General features: G+C 46.3%; 1 protein-coding gene across 8 annotated transcripts in view; it reads right to left on the bottom strand.

Moving 5' to 3' along the window:
- The window catches only part of PDE4D (phosphodiesterase 4D), a 1,010,209-nt gene that overhangs the window by 83,758 nt on the left and 906,803 nt on the right, over positions 1-19,648 (bottom strand). For 6 of the 8 annotated variants that reach the window (XM_044276170.1, XM_044276166.1, XM_044276169.1 and 3 more), the window contains exon 6: positions 4,040-4,152. The exons of the other annotated variants lie outside the window; for them this stretch is intronic. In XM_044276170.1, the coding sequence (XP_044132105.1) occupies positions 4,040-4,152 (113 nt within the window). The remainder of the gene's footprint in view (positions 1-4,039; positions 4,153-19,648) is intronic. 8 annotated transcript variants of the gene reach the window in all.

Genomic DNA, 19,648 nt, shown 5'->3' with positions numbered 1-19,648 from the left:
AGGTCCGAAGTTACTCCGTGAGCATTCCGGATGTCTGTATTTCCATTCCGCAAAAAAGTAGAACATGCCCTATTATTGTCCGCATTACGGACAAGGATAGTACTGTTCTATCAGGGCCAGCTGTTCCGTTCCGCAAAATACGGAATGCACACGGATGTCATCCGTATTTTTTGCTGATCCGTTTTTTGCGGACTGAAAAATACATACGGTCGTGTGCAAGGGGCCTGAGGCTTATTTCACACGAGTAGAATGGAATGAGTCAGGGTCTGTTCAGGGAAAAACTGATGGTTTTGCACGCAAGTTGAATCACTTTTGTCTGCTGCTGCATCGTGTTTCAGTGTTTTCCACGTGGATCAGTTTGGATGGGTTTTTCACACACATGAAGAAAAACTGAAGAATAATACTCTACATCGTCCTGTCAACCATCAGTGAAAGACACATTGCCTCCGCATGCCTTCCGTTTTTAAAGCAAGCCCCATTCATTTCTATGAGGCCAGGGCTGGGTGGAAAACGCACAATACAGAACATCCTGCAGTTTTTCCTGAACGAAGATGATGTGCGAAAGCCGCGATTCAGTCCGGATGATATGCGTTCATTACATCCGGACGGAAAACTCACGTGTGTGAAATTAACCTAGACCTCTTGGTCCATGTCCAATCGCATTTACTCATGGACTGATTCATTCATATGGGATTGAAAAAAACAACAGTCAGCACAATGATGTCATCCATGTGCTGTCCGCATACGTGCAGCCATACTGCAAATGATAGAACCTGTCCTATTCTTGTCTGTTCTGCAGACAAGAATAGCTTTTTTTTACAGTGGTTCCCGTAAAAATTGCGAAATGCACATGGACCCCATCCGTATTTAGAGGATCTGTTATTTGTGGATCACAAAACGGATACAGTTGTATGCAGGAGGCCTAGGTATTTATTCTTAACACTTATAGGACAACTATTAAAACGGCTGCAAATTACAGACACAAAATGCATATTTAGATTATTTTTACACTTTTGTTACGTCCCATGAAGCCTCATTCCAGCCACTGTTTTCTAATACTTCTAAAGACATAACTTGAAGCTCTTCGGCCCCCGATGAAAAATTTGTAACATGACCCCCACCTACCATGTGTCATTTATAATACAGGCTTCTTTTATTTGGAAGAGGGGTCTTTGGGTCCCTTCAGGAGCAATTACTACCTCTGTACCCACTATACCTATGTTCCTGGATGTTTCTTAGGCCGGGTTCACTTCATCGTTTATTGTTCTGTTCTTCTGATCCGTATTTTTCTGTTCTTCTGATGGGTCAGAAGAATGGAAAAATAAACGGTGATGTGAACCCTGCCTTAAGGGGTGGAACTTAGTCTAAGGAATGACTGTGTGCACCTGCCAAGACTGGTAGACAAGTGACAACTAGTGTTGAGGGAACTTCTGTTTTCAAGTTCGGAGTACAAGGTTGGGGTTATCTAAGAATTCTGTTATGGAGATCGCTACCATGGACGATAAGTTATGGTCCATGGTAGCAGAATCCATAACCGAATTCTTAGATAAACCAAACCTTGTAAGCCGAACCTAAAAACCGAAGTTCGCTCATCCCTAGTGACAACCCCTCAGAGAAGATTTCAGGCCCAATAACAAAGGAGTCGCAATAATTTTCCTATCAAATAAATGACTAAAGGCACAGACAAAACTGCTGTACAGTCCTGGGTCTTACACAGGTAGACAACTCAAATGGAAGTGGAGCGTGATGTTTTAAAAAACTTAGTTCTAGGGAATTGGGAGTAGGGCATCAAAAGAAGTCTACAATGGAAGAGCTCCTCCGAAATGAGCAGTGACTGAGGACCCAAGTCACATCACATTTCGTCATAAATGCCATAGCAACAATAAAAATTGTACAATAATAAAGAATTCTTCCCAGCACGAATGTACGTATGTGCGGCCTTGAGATAGGAACACGGACACTCGTTAGAAGCATGGGCGCTCGGCGAAGAGTGTGACTGTAATATTAATTTACTGATGTAATAGTGGGTGTGACTTCATGGCAAGTGACCTTCACATCAGAAGTAACAAGGGAGCTCCGTCTCTCAACAAATAAAGCTTTCACGACCAGGAACATCGAGGTGAGCAAACATCTCCACAGTCAAGGAACACATCGTGTTTTCAGAACACAGGCAGAAATGTTTATCCGCTCTGAATGCCCACCGAGCACATAAACAATGTCAATATCAAAGGGGAGAAGAAAGACCTCTCAAGAGCACAGAACGGCCTTACACGGCGACATATCTGAAAATGTATATATATATGTATGTATGTAGCAGAGCTTAAAAATGATCTTGGGGGGGGGGGGGTGCATTATTGTGAGATGATAATGCATGCCGTCTTCTGAAATGATGTCTGCTCCATCTCTAGACGGACACATAGTGGTGCAGATACATGATATTTAATTCTATTATATATGTGGCATAGACACCTAAACGGAAGATTGAGCACAACACGCGCATGATGCATAGCCTAATGTTCATGTTCAGAAAAAAAACGTATACACCATGAGCTATAGTCTTCAAGAACCTTTAAGAGTACAGTCACACGGTCAGGTTTTTGAAAGCCAAAACCAAGAGTCAGTTTAAAAAGAGAGATCATATCTGTCCTTAATATTTTCTCTCCACGGCTTTCAAAACCGCATCCAGAAACCTGACCGTGTGACGTACCCTAATGAGGTTGTTGTCACTGCCATCAGCAGAAGCATATGTGAGGCTTATGGCCTGAATGCTATAATGGGAGGTGGACTCTAATCAGCTTAGACCTAAGGACCAAAGGTTCTCCACAATGACCATACCGTAGCGGCCAAAACAAACCTGCAAATGGCGACTGAATGCAACGTTACTGACCTTTGCTGAAACTATTGGGGCAATGCTGGGCCCTCTCGGTGTCTTATTTTCATTATAAATGTGTACCTTTAGGTCTATGATATACAGATGTAGCAGAACATAAAACATTTGGTTTTTGCATTGTTACCGAGTTAAGATCCTGCGGTAGGTTATACCCACAGTCTTCTGTAAGACCCCGGATGACCGTGCTACATCTGTATATTGATGTTACCCGCCACCATGACACATGCGAGAGCTGCTCGGTCACATAGCTGCTGCAGCTGCATGCAAGTTTACTTTCCCTGAATGTAAATTAGTTCAAGTGGCGGCATAAACATGTCAGGGATTTAGAACACGCTCCCGGCCTGGAGGACCAGCATTCATTTACCCCTTCGCTGTTGCCAGAGGACACATTGAGCAGTAGAGTGTAATATTTCGGCATGCAGTGTACATAGCGCCATACATTATACATGCACAGTAACCCACTATATAATACCGCCCACCCTGTACAATACTTATAGGAGACAGCGGACGATACGATTTGTTTGTGGCATGATAGGATACAACGCATCTGGTGATGGAGGCAAAGCCCTACAGACGGTCTTGTCCACTGCAAGTCCTTCGCCATGCCACTGGACACAAACCATAGGGACGATCCGTGAAGTGAGCCTCCATGTTCGTCGTGATAAACACACATCACGCTTCTTTGACGGGACGCAGAACCAGCTGCATGAGTCACAGTAACGGCTCCGACATGATGGGAACAGTGCGGTGGGCACCGTTCCATTGGCATGCTTCAAAAAAAATAATAATATTAAACTTTCGGCCCTTGGAGGGGACACCCCTAGGGTGAACCTGGTGTGAACTGTGCATGAACACATAGTGTACACTACAATCCAGAATGCATCTGGAGGCGGCATACCGCTCATAGGAGCCATAGATCAAGAAAAATGCCCTGCAGCCCTAACCCCAAACAAGCGTCACCACCAGGAGCATTTAACCTCTGCCACCAAAACGACAAGGAGACAATTAACCCTTCACAGGCAGCCCTGCAATGCATTCGCTACTGGGCACGATTAACCCTTGCACCGCTGCAATGACTTGACATAGCAAAGAGTAAGAAGCATCTGCAACAACCCTCCCCTTGATCTATAGAACAAATAGTGGTCTTACCTTGTTTGAGGCCATCTCACTGACAGAGTGCCTGGTTTGTAAGGTTTCCAGCTGGTCCAAGCACCAGTCCAGCTCCTCCAGGGTCTCACTGGCCAGTTTTTGATAGGCCTCCTCTGCGAAGAGATAGGGGAAAGGATACTGAGTTTTCAAGCGTTTCACTGGGCTAACATCAAACTCCAGAGGGTCCATTGTGCCATACACTGCCATGCTCGCATGACCAGTGCTCATACATGAGGGATCCTTCATACTGTTACACAAGACACTCTGGAAAGAAAAAAGTGCCAGTCACTGACAAGTGCCCTGTGGATGCAGCCCTGCCCGGGGATGAGGAGGATCACCGTCCCAGCTTGCAGCAAGAAATCCCATTAGCAATAAAAGCCTGGCATCCACCCTGTGGCCAGTCCCCCGCAGAAGAGGGCTGATCTTCCAAGCAAGAGTCAAAAAATGCCAGTGTGCTCCTTTCCGAGGATCCCTTGTCCTGCCTGCAGTGCCAGGGCTGCTGACTACACCATGCATCTGCTGGCAGGACGAATGGGTATGTCTCCTGTGCTGTCCTCTGCAATATCCTGGAGCACAATGCCATCCATGATATGAATGAGGGAGTCCATGCCCAAGGCTGCTGTGCCTTCAGATCGCCCAGACTTCAGTGTGGCATCCTCATCATCACCATCATCATCCAGCTAAGGGGAGCCTTGTCGCTTTCTTTGAACCAAAACCAAAAGCTGCACTGAGTATATGGGGGAGGGAGGGAAATCCCGGAGTGGAGCTGACAGCTGGATCCGGGCGCTGACTGCAGAGAGCAGGTCACACACTGAGTGAGGCTGCTGCTGGGGGTGTGCACACTGCTCTGGGGAGAGGAGCCAAGACTGTCACAGCCCAGGGGCCACATGCACACTGCTCTGGGGAGAGGAGCCAAGACTGTCACAGCCCAGGGGCCACATGCACACTGATCTGGGGAGAGGAGCCAAGACTGTCACAGCCCAGGGGCCACATGCACACTGCTCTGGGGAGAGGAGCCAAGACTGTCACAGCCCAGGGGCCACATGCACACTGCTCTGGGGAGAGGAGCCAAGACTGTCACAGCCCAGGGGCCACATGCACACTGCTCTGGGGAGAGGAGCCAAGACTGTCACAGCCCAGGGGCCACATGCAAACTGATCTGGGGAGAGGAGCCAAGACTGTCACAGCCCAGGGGCCACATGCACACTGCTCTGGGGAGAGGAGCCAAGACTGTCACAGCCCAGGGGCCACATGCAAACTGATCTGGGGAGAGGAGCCAAGACTGTCACAGCCCAGGGGCCACATGCACACTGCTCTGGGGAGAGGAGCCAAGACTGTCACAGCCCAGGGGCCACATGCACACTGATCTGGGGAGAGGAGCCAAGACTGTCACAGCCCAGGGGCCACATGCAAACTGATCTGGGGAGAGGAGCCAAGACTGTCACAGCCCAGGGGCCACATGCACACTGATCTGGGGAGAGGAGCCAAGACTGTCACAGCCCAGGGGCCACATGCACACTGATCTGGGGAGAGGAGCCAAGACTGTCACAGCCCAGGGGCCACATGCACACTGCTCTGGGGAGAGGAGCCAAGACTGTCACAGCCCAGGGGCCACATGCACACTGCTCTGGGGAGAGGAGCCAAGACTGTCACAGCCCAGGGGCCACATGCAAACTGATCTGGGGAGAGGAGCCAAGACTGTCACAGCCCAGGGGCCACATGCACACTGCTCTGGGGAGAGGAGCCAAGACTGTCACAGCCCAGGGGCCACATGCACACTGATCTGGGGAGAGGAGCCAAGACTGTCACAGCCCAGGGGCCACATGCAAACTGATCTGGGGAGAGGAGCCAAGACTGTCACAGCCCAGGGGCCACATGCACACTGATCTGGGGAGAGGAGCCAAGACTGTCACAGCCCAGGGGCCACATGCACACTGCTCTGGGGAGAGGAGCCAAGACTGTCACAGCCCAGGGGCCACATGCACACTGATCTGGGGAGAGGAGCCAAGACTGTCACAGCCCAGGGGCCACATGCACACTGATCTGGGGAGAGGAGCCAAGACTGTCACAGCCCAGGGGCCACATGCACACTGATCTGGGGAGAGGAGCCAAGACTGTCACAGCCCAGGGGCCACATGCACACTGATCTGGGGAGAGGAGCCAAGACTGTCACAGCCCAGCCTGAACGTGGGGCCACATGCACACTGATCTGGGGAGAGGAGCCAAGACTGTCACAGCCCAGGGGCCACATGCACACTGATCTGAGGAGAGGAGCCAAGACTGTCAGCCCAGGGGCCACATGCACACTGCTCTGGGGAGAGGAGCCAAGACTGTCACAGCCCAGCCTGAACATGGGGCCACATGCACACTGATCTGGGGAGAGGAGCCAAGACTGTCACAGCCCAGGGGCCACATGCACACTGATCTGAGCAGAGGAGCCAAGACTGTCACAGCCCAGCCTGAACGTGGGGCCACATGCACACCGCACAGAAGGAGAAGAATGGGAGGCATGCGATCATTTATTTCTATCCGCACACAATGCTCACAGGCTGCACCATGTCAAGTAGGGCTCATGCACACGACCGTATGTATTTTGCAGTGTGCAAAACACGGATCCGCAAAAAATACGGATGACGTCCGTGTGCATTCCGTATTTTGTGGGACGGAAGAGCTGGCCCCTAATAGAACAGTCCTATCCTTGTCTGGACAATAATAGGACACGTTCTATATTATTTTTTTCTTGCAGAACGGACACGCACACATTTCCGTTTTTTGGGGGGACCCATTTAAATGAATGGTTCCGCATACGGTCTGCAAAAAAACTGAACAAACACAGAAAGAAAATACCTTGGTGTGCATGAAGCCCTTAAAGGGATTTTCTGTGTTGTGTGTTTCAATTCCTCACCATTTTAACAATCTTTGCTTGCTGTCAGTGAATGATTTGCTTCCTGAGGCTTAAAGGGGTTCTGCAGTTATTTTAAACTGATGATCTTTCCTCTGGATAGATCATCAGCATCTGATCGGCGGGGGTCCGACACCCGGGATCCAAGCTGATTAGCTATTTGAGAAGGCAGTAGCGCCGCGGCCTTCTCGCTGTTTACCGCAGGCCCAGTGACATCACCACTAGTATCACTGGCCTGAGCGGGGCTAAGCTCCATTTAAGTGAACAGAACCATCCAGAGGAAAGATCATCAGTTTAAAATAACTGCAGAACCCCTATAAAAGAGTATTCCTACAGTATTCATACCCGTGATGATGGTGCAGCATTTTATTGGATTTGCCTATCCCACGACTATCATATTTTTTCCCCTGCTCAGAGGTGCTCCCATCCAGTCACTATGCAGGGACTGTGAGGTCCCTTTCACACGAGCGAGTTTTCCGCGCGGGTGCAATGTGTAACGTGAACGCATAGCACCCTCACTGAATCCTGACCCTTTTCATTTCAATGGGTCTGTATACATGAGCGTTTTTTTCACGCATCACTTCTGCGTTGCGTAAAAATCAGAGCATGTTCTATATTCTGCGTTTTTCACGCAGCCCTGGCCCCAAAGAAGTGAATGGGGCTGCGTGAAAAATGCATTCCATCCGCAAGCAAGTGTGAGTGCGATGCGTTTTTCACTGATGGTTGCTAGGAGATGTTGTTTGTAAACCTTCAGTTTTTTATCACGTTGCGGATTAAACACATGGAAAACCGCAGCATAATACAGTACCGGAAAAGTGTATGAGATTTCACAAATCTTAAGTACACTTTGCATTTTTTTTGTTCCGTGCGGAAACTGACCCGCCGTGTTTGTCCAGTTCTTTTGTGCAGATTTCCCGCTTTAGCAATGCAAGGGTGAGGTCCACAGTAAATCCGCAGCAAAAACCGCACGTAACACATGCAGATTTTTGTGCAGATTTGGTGCAGAAACGCACTGAAGACCTTTTTCACACGACCGTTTTTTATTCCGTTTGTGGGCCGTTTTTTGCGTTCCGTATACGGTCTGTATATGGAACCATTAATTTCAATGGTTCTGCAAAAAAAATAGAATGTATTCCGTTTCCGTATTTCCGTTCTGTTGAAAGATAGAACATGTCCTATTATTGCCCGCAAATCATGTTCGGTGGCTTCATTCAAGTCAATGAGTCCGCAAAAAAAAACGGAACACATACGGAATGTATTCTGTATGTGTTACGTATCCGTCCGTTTTTGCGGAACCATCCATTGAAAATGTTATGCCCAGCCCAATTTTTTATATGTAATTACTGTATATGCCATACGGAAAAACGGAACAGAAAGGAAAAGAAAATACGGAACAACGGATCCGTGAAAAACGGTCCGCAAAATACTGAAAAAGCCATGTGTAGTCGTGTGAAAGAAGCCTAAGGGTCCATTCACACGTCCGCAATTTCATTCCGCATTTTGCGGAACGGAATTGCGGACCCATTAATTTCTATGGGGCAGCACGATGTGCTGCCTGGATCCGGAATTGCGGATCCGCACTTCCGGGTCCGCAATTCCGATCCCAAAAAATATAGAACATGTCCTATTCTTGTCCGCAATTGCGGACAAGAAAAGGCATTTTCTATGAGAATGCCGGCAATGTGCGGTCCGCAAATTGTGGAACACACATCGCCGATGTCCGTGTTTTACGGATCCGTGGATCTGCAAAACACACGGACGTGTGAATGGACCCTAAGGCTGGGTTCACACATTTTTTGTGGTGTTTTACTGCACTTTTGTGGTTTTATTGGTGTTTTTCTAACCATGAAAACTGTACGTGGCATGGAAAAACAAACACAAGCAGTTCCTATGTTTTTTTTTATTTTCGTTCTAAAAACAGATTTCAGACACAAATGGCAAAAAAAAAGGCTGCAAAATGTGAATAATGGATACTCAGGATCTAATTTTTTTTTTTTAGAGGAGCCATTTTTTTTTCTGCTCTTCTGACGGTTCAGACGAATGGAAAATGAAATGGTGATGTGAACCTGTAAATCTCCCCCACTGTATTAAACATCTAGAATGAAGTTCATTCACTGACAGAAAGAAAAGATCTTGAAAATTATGAACTGAACAGTAAAATGTATAAGAAAGTTTTAGACGTTTTCATTTTTCAACAATTATGCTGACACCAGGACCCCATGCGGCCCCCATAGTTACAGCACTGCCACCACGCGGGCTGTCCTTTCTCATTCATACATGTGCCCCATTGTACCATAGAGTAAATGTACCAATACGGATGCCCACTATCTAGCTAACGGAGCTGTTAACCGGCCCAGCGGAACCTTAGGGCTCATTCAGATGCCCGTATGTATGGGTCAGCATCCGTTCCGCAACTTTGTGGAACAGGTGCGGACACATTCAATTCAATAGGGCCGCAAAAGATGCAGACAGCACACCGTCCTACAGTTACGCTATGTATATGAAGGGGAGAGACACATTTTCAATGCACACCGTATAGAGCACGTGTTCTACATTTCACAAGGACAAAGGTGCATATAGATGTAGATAGAAATGGCGTAGGCATGATTACACACAAGATGATGACGGACCCTATTCACTTTATGGCGCTGTATATTACTGTACAGGGTCATGACATCTGCTTTACATATTCAACCATATAGTAAGGCCTCATGCACACCACCATATTTATTTTGCATTCCACAAACTGCGCATCCACAGCATGGCGTTTTTTAGCTCCAATGAAATGAATGGGTCTGCATCCAATCAGCAAAAAATGCGTATCGGATGTGGAAAAATAATACGTAGCTTCTTCCAGGGCAAATGCTTATTTGGTTACCCTACCCCTGTGTCTACAGTACTTACAGTACCGTAGCCTAGGAAAAGTGGCTCAGTGCCCCACATGGAACACAGAGACTGGGGACCACGACCAAATACCTCCCCTAGCTGGGCTCCTGAATAAAGGCATGCTGGGATGTGTAGTTCCAGGTGGATGACCTCCAACGCTCATTATTTAATAAAATAAAAATAATACTTTTATAAATATTAATAGTAATGATAATAATTAGAGATGAGCGAATTTCATATTTTCATTATTCTATGACGGAATGCCTTTAGAGATATTCCGTTAGTCATTCCGTCATAATACAAGTCTATAGGCTGCAAAACGGATCCGTCCCGAGAGGACTCCCCTGCATAACGGAAACGGGACGGATCCGCTTTGCAGTCCATAGACTTGTATCATGATGGAACGAATAACGGAATATCTCTAAAGGCATCTCTGTTATGCATTCCGTCATAGAATTGTGTTATGGTCCGTGGTTACTATGAACAGATTCATGTAAAGAGGCCTCATGCACACCACCGGATGCCATATGGCAGCACATAGAGGCCACTGTCACTCGGGGCCATGTTCACACCGTCAGTATTTTGCACCAGTATTTGTAAGCCACAACCAGGGCCGGTGCTACCATAAGGCAGACCAAGCGGCCGCCTTAGGGCGCACCCTGGGGGAGGGCGGAAAAATGTGACATGGAGGGGGAGAAATGTGACATGGGGGTCTGATGGCTGACATTGGGGGCTGATGGCTGGGGGATGATGTCTGACATGGGGTTCTGATCTGAGGTCTGATTAACATTGGGGGTCTGATTGGGGCTGTTAGCTGAGGTCTGATTAACACTGGGGGTCTGATTGCTAGTCTGACCTGAGGTGTAATGGAAAATATTTTTTTCTTATCATCCTCCTCTAAAACCTTGGTGTGTCTTAGAGGGCGAAAAATATGGTCCTTAAACCAGCCATTGTCTGAAGCAGAGAGAAGATACCAGGACCACAGATTGGAGAAGCGTGGGGGGGGGGGGGCGCCAAAATGTAGCTTCGCTTGTGTTGGCAAAAATCCTTGCACCGGCCCTGGCCACAACCAGGAACCGGTCCAAAACAAAAGAGGCACACCTATTCCCAGTATACCTTTTGGCTGGTTTTGGCTTATAAATACTGAAAATAACGGGCAAATATTTACCGTGTGAAAGTGGCCTATGGCTGTTGTGAGACAGTGACAGGTCTCACTCAGGTTAGAGGCAAGGAAGGGGTGGATCGTTCGGTCCACATGTGAGAGAAGCTGGAGGTAATCAGCCTGGCACAAAGCACCTCCCAGAGTGTCAGAAAAGGGGGAGTGTGTTGCCTGTGGACAGAGGCCTGGAGGCGCTGTGTGGTCCAAGCCAGGATGGCTGACAGACCACTATTCCCCACGTGTGCTGAGACACTGGACTGGAGGCAGTGTGCGTACTGTGCTCTGTACAGCCAGGAGGCTGTGGGACATTGGCTGAGAAAGCCGCGTGTGTTCACAGGGTGTGAACAGGGACTTAGGTGAGTCAGGAAACTCTGCGTTAGTTAGAGCCTGGACGGGCGAGTGTTTATTATTTTATGTGGCTGTCACATGTGTTAGGTGAAGCTGCGACTTCATGAGAACCTGTGTTGGTTGGAGGTGCACAATAAATGCACGGTTTGGACCTGAAACCTGGTGTCCTAAAGTCGTATCTGTGAGAATGACCCCCAAATAAGAGGCGATCCCTTACACTGTATTCAGATTTTCATCAGGGAGTTTCTGAAGTCAACATCAGGTATAGATCACAAAAAGAGAAAAAAGTATAAGGCTAGGTCTACACGACGACATTTGTCGCGCGACAGATAGGGCACAACTACACTGTAACATTTGTAGCGCAACATTTTGTTGCACTAATGTTGCGCGACAATTTTTATAATGGCAGTCTATAGTGTCGCACTGCAACATGCAACATGCTGCGACTGCAACGCAACAGTCGCAGGAAAATCCATCTCAAATGGATTTTTTGTGACTGTTGCGTCGCAGTCGCAGCATGTTGCATGTTGCAGTGCGACACTATAGACTGTCATTATAAAAATTGTCGCGCAATATTAGTGCAACAAAATGTTGCGCGTCAAATGTCGTCGTGTAGATGTACCCTTAAAGACAAGACTCCTTCTCCTTTCCACTCCAGGTATTAGCTTCAAAAACTGCATCTAAAAACCTGATCAAAGCCTACACGTGTGAACATACCCTTATGATACTCCATTGGGTGCTGCGATGGAACATGGCATGAATTTTATTTTTATTTTTTTCTAGAGGATTCATGCAGCATAAAAAAAAACTTTGAGCATGCCACCATATTAAGTAGGGGAAATGCAGAGGCAGAGTACAGCTGTAATATGGTTGTGCATATGAGGCCTTGGTCTCCAAAGAAGAAGCATCGCTGCTTATGACCATCATCATCAGGCTGTGGATTTGCTGTTGGAGATTTTTGTGCGGAAGTGAATGAGCTTTCAGAAATTCTCAGCCACACGTGGCAGAAAACATCTGCAGCAGAAAGTGACCTGTGGGGCGGATGTTAAATCTGTAGCATATCAATTTATACGACGGATTTCATTGCAGTGCATGCGCCCCTTGGTGCGTTTTTTTCTGCTGCACATTAGAAGCACAAATGCTGCAGATTTTCTACTGCTGAAAATCTACAGCCGATTAGTCAGGTGTGAACCCACACTATACAGTATCTAAAATACAATTTGGGACTGGGGAGGGCGATATGGAGGCAACAGAACTGTCCCCAACCCAACTGACTACTCGGAGAGGAGCCCTTTGAGGGGGGGGGGGGGGTCAGTCCTGTTGTCCCAGGACTTCCTCTGCCCCTATGCCCTATTAGTGGTGTTCCAGACGTGTCCGTCCAAGTCCATGCCCATCTAAATGGCTTCACTAATACTGTATCTCATACCAAAATCAGTTTTGGAAGTGTCTCTCATGTACAGGCCTCATGCACACAACTGGATTTGATAGCGGTGTCTGATCCGCATTTTTTTGCGGATTGCACGTGGATCTATTCATTTCTATGGGTCCCCCGCCCCCCAAAAAAAAAAAAAAACGGACAGCACAAGGATGTCATCTGTGTGCTGTCTAAATTCGGATTGCACACGGAAGATGTCCATGATCTGCGGACCACAATACGGACACGCGTGTGCATGAGGCCTAAAGGGGTAATGAACCCGTAATCTTGGTAAGACTAGGACGTTGCGAGCGGAGGCCTCATCAGTGTTAGTAGTGCCTTGAATGCCTTATACAACAGCAATGTGAATATATTATCCCACTCCACAGGTACATTCAGGTCTGTTTATGAGCGCAGTGCATCACGTCACATATTGTTGTCTATTCCTGACGTGCAGGGGCTGCGCTAGAGAACATTTAGGTGCCATTTCCAAAATTGACTTAGCGTCCCCCTTTTTACAAGCTGTAATACTATTCAGGTACACGCTCACCTACGTCTCTTCATAACAGTTGTGAGTAAAAAAATGACTCCAATACACGACGTACGGGTGGCTCGATGTACACACTGTGCTGCTGTGATTTCCATAACAATTATATGGAGATTTTCCTGCCGATGACTCAATCAGGGTAGTTGTCGGGAAGAAGCGGTACAATAGATTACAAGGGATGCAGCCACTTGTTCTCTGTTTACAAAGCTGCACATTCACTTTCTAAACTCATTTATGTTGTTCTTAGAAAACTCCTATAAATACAACTTTACTCAAGAAATGATTCTGCGTCTGAGCTTTTCCAAGTTTCTGGCTGCACTGAAAAGAAAGAACAGAGTGAGGCCTAGTTCACACGAACGTATGGCTTTTATAGTTTTTTGCGTTCCGTTTTTCACGGACCCGTTGTTCTGTTTTTGAGTTCCGTTGTGTTTCCGTTTCCTTTCCGTTTTTCCATTCCGTTTTTCCGTATGACATGTACAGTATACAGTAATTACATAGAAAAAATTGGGCTGGGCATAACATTTTCAATAGATGGCTCAGAAAAAAACGGAATGGATACGGAAGACATACTGATACATTTCCGTATGTGTTCCGTCTTTTTTGCGGACCCATTGACTTGAATGGAGCCACGGAACGTGATTTGCGGGCAATAATAGGACATGTTCTATCTTTCAAGGGAACGGAAATACGGAAACAGAATGCATACGGAGTACATTCCGTTTTTTTTGCGGAACCATTGTAATGAATGGTTCAGTATACGGACTATATACGGAGCACAAAGAAAACGACCCGTACACTCGCAAAAAAAAGTTTGTGTGAACTAGTCCTGAAGCTACAGGCTGTGCGTTATGGTGCCACCAGGCTGGCGTCCTATGCACACACTGGGGGCCATTTTGAACACCAGTCTTAGGCCTAGTTCACATGAACGTGTGGGATCCGTGGCTGTATTGCAGCCTGCAATACACGGCCACAGTTCCGTGTGCATTCCGCATCACGGATGCAGACCCATTCACTTCAATGGGTCCGCAAATCCAGAATTGCGGAACGGCCGGTGCTCCGTGTATTGTGGAACCGCCGTATGCGGCCCGCAATACGTTCATGGGAGCCCAACGGCCGTGTGCAAAAAGCCTTAGGGTACCACCATACGGTGCAATCAAAGCTGTGGTCAAGAACCGTGCGGCCATACAGGCTGCAGGGGGTCATAATTAAACTAATGAGTCAGCATTGCTTAGTCGGTCTGTGGGTGCCGTGCAGGCATTAAACAGTGCAGACTAACTGCTCAATAGTTTAACTAGAACCCACTGCAGCCTGTAAGGCCACCTAGTTCTTGGCTGCAACGTGGCCATGTAGCAACCATGTCACTACCGCGCCATATGGTCGTACCCTAGGTAAAAACCCCCCTGGAGAAAGATCCGGCCAATATTTTAATAGGTGCACACCTCTTAATAAATTGTGCTTTCCGTGCGCCAGAAGCTTGACTTATGGTATAACGTGCTCCAGTTTTTTGTCGTACATGGCGCTAAATGAGTCACCTCCCAAACTGGCATAGATAATAAGAAATGACCAAGCGGCTTACTTAGTATAGTTAAAAATACAAGATACTCTTTTTGTGTTTAAATTCCTCACCATTTTCAAGATCTATGCTTGCTGTGAGTGAACAGAAAGATTGCCATTGATATCCAGAGGCTATGCAAAAATTTATGTCCAAGGCAAAGAGAACTGCCTTTTTTTGGAAGTGGCTCCCTAGGAGTCAAAGCCTGACTTTTTAGGAAGCCTTGGGACACGAAGTAAAAACACCTAAAGCGAAAATCTCTTTTCCCTTATGTCCCAAGGCCTTTTAAAGTCAGACTTTGGGCTTGTTCACACCACCGTGTGCTGCCCGTTCCCGTGCTGTGGACCGCAAATTGCGTTCCGCAATGCACGGGCACCGACCATGGGGCAGCCGCATGCGTATCACGGACCCATTCACTTGAATGGGTCCGCGATCCGTCCGTTCTGCAAAAAGATAGAGCAAGTTCTATCTTTTTGCGGTGCGGAGGCACGGAACTGAACCCCAGGAAGCACTCCGTAGTGCTTCTGTGGAGTTCCGTTCTGTGCTTCCGTTCCGTTTCACACCGGATCTTCATATTTGCGGACCCATTCAAGTGAATGGGTCCGCATCTGTGATGCGGAATGCACACAGCTGGTGCCCCGGGTATTGCGGACCCGCCGTATGAGAGCCGCAATACGGCAAAGGAGGGGAAATAGAGGGGCAACGGTCGTGTGAACAAGCCCTTTCACTCATAGAGAGCCACTTCCAAAAGATGGCGCTAGCGAGCAGATTCTCTTTGCCTGGGAGATAGCTCTTGGCATATTATTTTTCCATGGGGTATTGCCACCAAGGAGAGCCAATCTATATCCAGGCTGATATCCTGTTTAACCCTAATAGGTGTCAAAGCTGTGCGTTTGGTACAGTTGTATCTAGCACAGGCAAGCTAACATACACGAGCACACATTCAGTAATCAGTGACAGCATTCAGAGGTCTTGAAAATAGTGCTAGTGGAAAACAATACTTCAGAAGACTGGAAAATCCAATGTGGAAGGGACCCACAGAGTCTAGCACAAACTGTGGTAAATCGTGATTTACCATATAGAGGTCCAAGAAAGTTGGGTTGCAACCTACCGAGGACCTGTAGTGGCAACTGTTTTAGTTCTCATCCAGCTGTCCTATAAACAGATAGATTTAAAGGGGTTCTCCAGGATAATGCTAGGTCTCATGCACACGACCGTATGTATTTTGCAGTCCGCAAAAAACGGATCTGCAAAAAATACAGATGACGTCCGTGTGCATTCCATAATTTGCGGAATGAAACAGCTGGCCCCTAATAGAACAGTCCTATCCTTATCCGTAATGCAGACAATAATAGGACATGTTCTATTTTTTTGCGGAACGGAAATACGGACATACAGAAACGGAATGCACATGGCAGAAGAATCCTCCAAAAAATACACCACATAAAGGGGCACATTTACTAAGGAACTTGCGACCATTTTAAAGAGTCGCGAGTACCCTGTTCTGTCTGGCCGGGCGATAATATTGTGTCACAAAGCTGACTTTGCGCCGTGTCTGCCAGTTGGTCGCGACAGGGGCGGGGGCATGTCAGGGGCCGGGACTACTACTAGTAATGGACCATAGAACAGCACATTGTAAACTGGGTGGCAGAAATGTCAATAGGCATTAGGCCTAATTTTTTTATTTTAATTTTTTTTGCTCCTTTGGTGCAATTTTTCTATAGAAAAATAATCTGGGGGAAAAAAAAGCAAGGAAAACCATGTACAAAAATGTTGTAAGGAACACATGCATTTCATTAAATGCCAGGAAAATACAGTACATATGGGGTCATTTATCAAACTGGTGTAAAATAGAACTGGCTTAGTTACCCATAGAAACCAATCAGATTCCACCTTTTATTTTTGACAGCTCCCTTGGAAAATGAAAGGTGGAATCTGATTGGTTGCTATGGGCAACTAAGCCAGTTCTAATTTAAACCAATTTGATAAATGACCCCCATACAGTAGCAACCCCCTCAGGAACACACATGGAGGCCCCACCACCAAAAACCACCCTTTTGGTCCGCCTTCTGGGACAGGAGTCCATGACAAAAGATGGAGTCATTCATGGACACAATGAGGAAGAGTTATCAAAGGAGCTGTTCACCAGAGCAACCAATCAGGCTGCAGCTTTTATTGAAAATGGGGCTGCTGAAGAAAGAAAGCTGGAATCTGATTGGTTGCTATGGAGGACAGCTCCATTTTCCCAGTACTGATACCTCTCTCCCATTGCAGCAATGTTATAATAAAGGTGCGGCAGACAATATGGTGTTGACCACTCAGCCGCACATCAGAAAACTGGAATATGCTTTCCAGATGCTAAGTTTAATTTTGCAAGTCATAATGTGACTACGTGAAGCGGTACAAATAGATCTCATCGCCTCTTAAATATCAAGAAGACATGTCCCGGCTATAATCACACACTGACCTCAGGATAAAAAACACTTGCATAATGTATGAGACCAAATTGAGGCGCTATTTAAATAGACGGTGACATAGTAGAGATCATAAGACACGTGGAAAATCTCAGAGACTTGTTACATAGATTTATTATTTGATGTGATTTATTATATTTGATATTCTGTAGTGGATTCATTCACTCATATTGGTCTACGTCCATAAAGGAGCTCATCGGTTTCCGCTACGCGTCTCAAGCTCAACCATTGGCCTAGTATGTACAGATGAAGCAGAGCTGTGTTCCCAACTTGTCACTCAGCCTACCCTATCAGTAGATCATAATTTGTTATCTGTAAGGGCCCATTCACATGGAGTTTTTTGGCGCTGATTTCTGCCCTTTTTGCCTCAAAATCAGCTCCAAAAAAGCCTCAGAACAGCCTCCCATTAATTTCGAAAAGCTTGCTTATTTTATTTTTAACACGTGGAAAAAAGAAGCAGGGTGCCCTATCTTGGGGCAGAATCAGCGCTAAAACTCCCATAGAAATGAATAGAAAGCAGAAAAAAACAGTCCATGCGTTTTTTTGGCGCAGATCTGCTTTAAAAACCTTAAGCTGAAAATTCAGCTTTGTATTGAGGCCAACACCCATTGCTTAAAAAAAAAAAGAAGCACTAAAAAAATATGCGGATTCGCATCACGGATGTAGACCCATTCTTTTGACTTGGTCCGCAAACCCGGAGATGCGGTGCGGTGTGGAATGGAAGCACAGATCGGAACCCCACGGAAGCACTACGGAGTGCTTCCGTGGTGTTTCTGGCCGTGCCTCCGCACCGCAAAAAAAATAAAAAAAATTATATTCTTTTGCGGTGCGGACGGATTACGGACCCATTCAAGTTGAATGGGTCTGGATCCATCCCGGCCGCCACAAAATGCGGTTTCCAATGGACAGAACGGCCGCACAACAGCCGTGTGCATGAGCCCCAAGGCCTCTTTCACATGAGTGATACGGATTGTGGCAGGATCTGTTCAGGAAAATACAGATGGTTTTGCATGTAAGTTCAATCAGTTTTGACTGCGTGTGTGCGTTTTTTCTGTGCGGATACAATCAGTTTTGACTGCGTGTGTGCGTTTTTTCTGTGCGGATACAATCAGTTTTGATGCGTTTTTCAAGCTTGTGAAGAAAAAATGCACAAAAACACATTACTTCCGGATGTCTTCTGTTTTTCACACACACCACATTCACTTCTATGGAGCTAGAGCTGCATGAAAAGCGCAAAATATATAACGTGCTGCGATTTTTTTTCTTTTTCCTGAACGCAAAGATGATCCATGAAAAATAATGGTCATGTACACATATCCATTGAGATGAATGGTCAGGATTCAGTCTGGATGATCTGCGTTCTCACCACACATCACATCTGGACAGAAAACTTGCTTGTTTGCCGTTTTTGCTAAATATCTTGGTTTATGGTGCATTTTTATCCAGCAAAGGGAAAACACACAGTAAACTTAGGCCTCTTTCACACTACAGTATGGCTATTTCAGTGTTTTACGGTCCGTTTTTCACGGATCTGATGTTTCTTTTTTTTTTGTTTCCGTTGTGTTTTACGGTCCGTTTTTCCGTATGCCATGTACAGTATACAGTAATTACATGGAAAAAATTGGGCTGGGCATATCATTCTCAATAGATGGTTCAGCAAAAACGGAACGGATACGGAAAACATATGGATGCATTTCCGTATGTGTTCCGGTTTTTTTTGCAGACCCGTTGACTTGAATGAAGCCACGGAACGTGATTTGCGGGCAATAATAGGACATATTCTATCTTTCAACGGAACGGAAAAACGGAAATATGGAAAGCAGAATGCTTACGGAACACATTTCGTTTTTAATGCAGAACCATTGAAATGAATGGTACCGTATACGGAACACAAAAAAATGTCCCGTACACTCGCAAAAAAAACTTTTGTGTGAACTAGGCCCAAGCATTCCGTTTTCGTATTTCCATTTTTCCGTTCCATTGAAAGATAGAACATGTCCTATTATTGCCCGCAAATCCCTTTCCGTGGCTCCATTCAAGTCAATGGGTCCGCAAAAAAGACGGAACACATACGAAAATGCATCCGTATGTCTTCCTTATCTGTTCCGTTTTTGCTGAACCATCTATTGAAAATGTTATGCCCATCCCAATTTTTTCTATGTAATTACTGTATACTGTACATGGCATACGGAAAAACAGTAAGGAAACGGAAACACAACGGTACTCAAAAACGGAACAACGGATCAGTGAAAAACGGACCGCAAAAAACTATAAAAGCCATACGTTCGTGTGAACTAGGCCTTAGGCTACATTCACATCTCCGGTAA

Source organism: Bufo gargarizans, chromosome 1, assembly GCF_014858855.1.
Source record: "Bufo gargarizans isolate SCDJY-AF-19 chromosome 1, ASM1485885v1, whole genome shotgun sequence".
In the NCBI taxonomy this organism is placed as follows: domain Eukaryota; kingdom Metazoa; phylum Chordata; class Amphibia; order Anura; family Bufonidae; genus Bufo; species Bufo gargarizans.
Note: the sequence above shows the minus strand (reverse complement) of the source record. Positions and strands in the feature narration are given on the sequence as shown.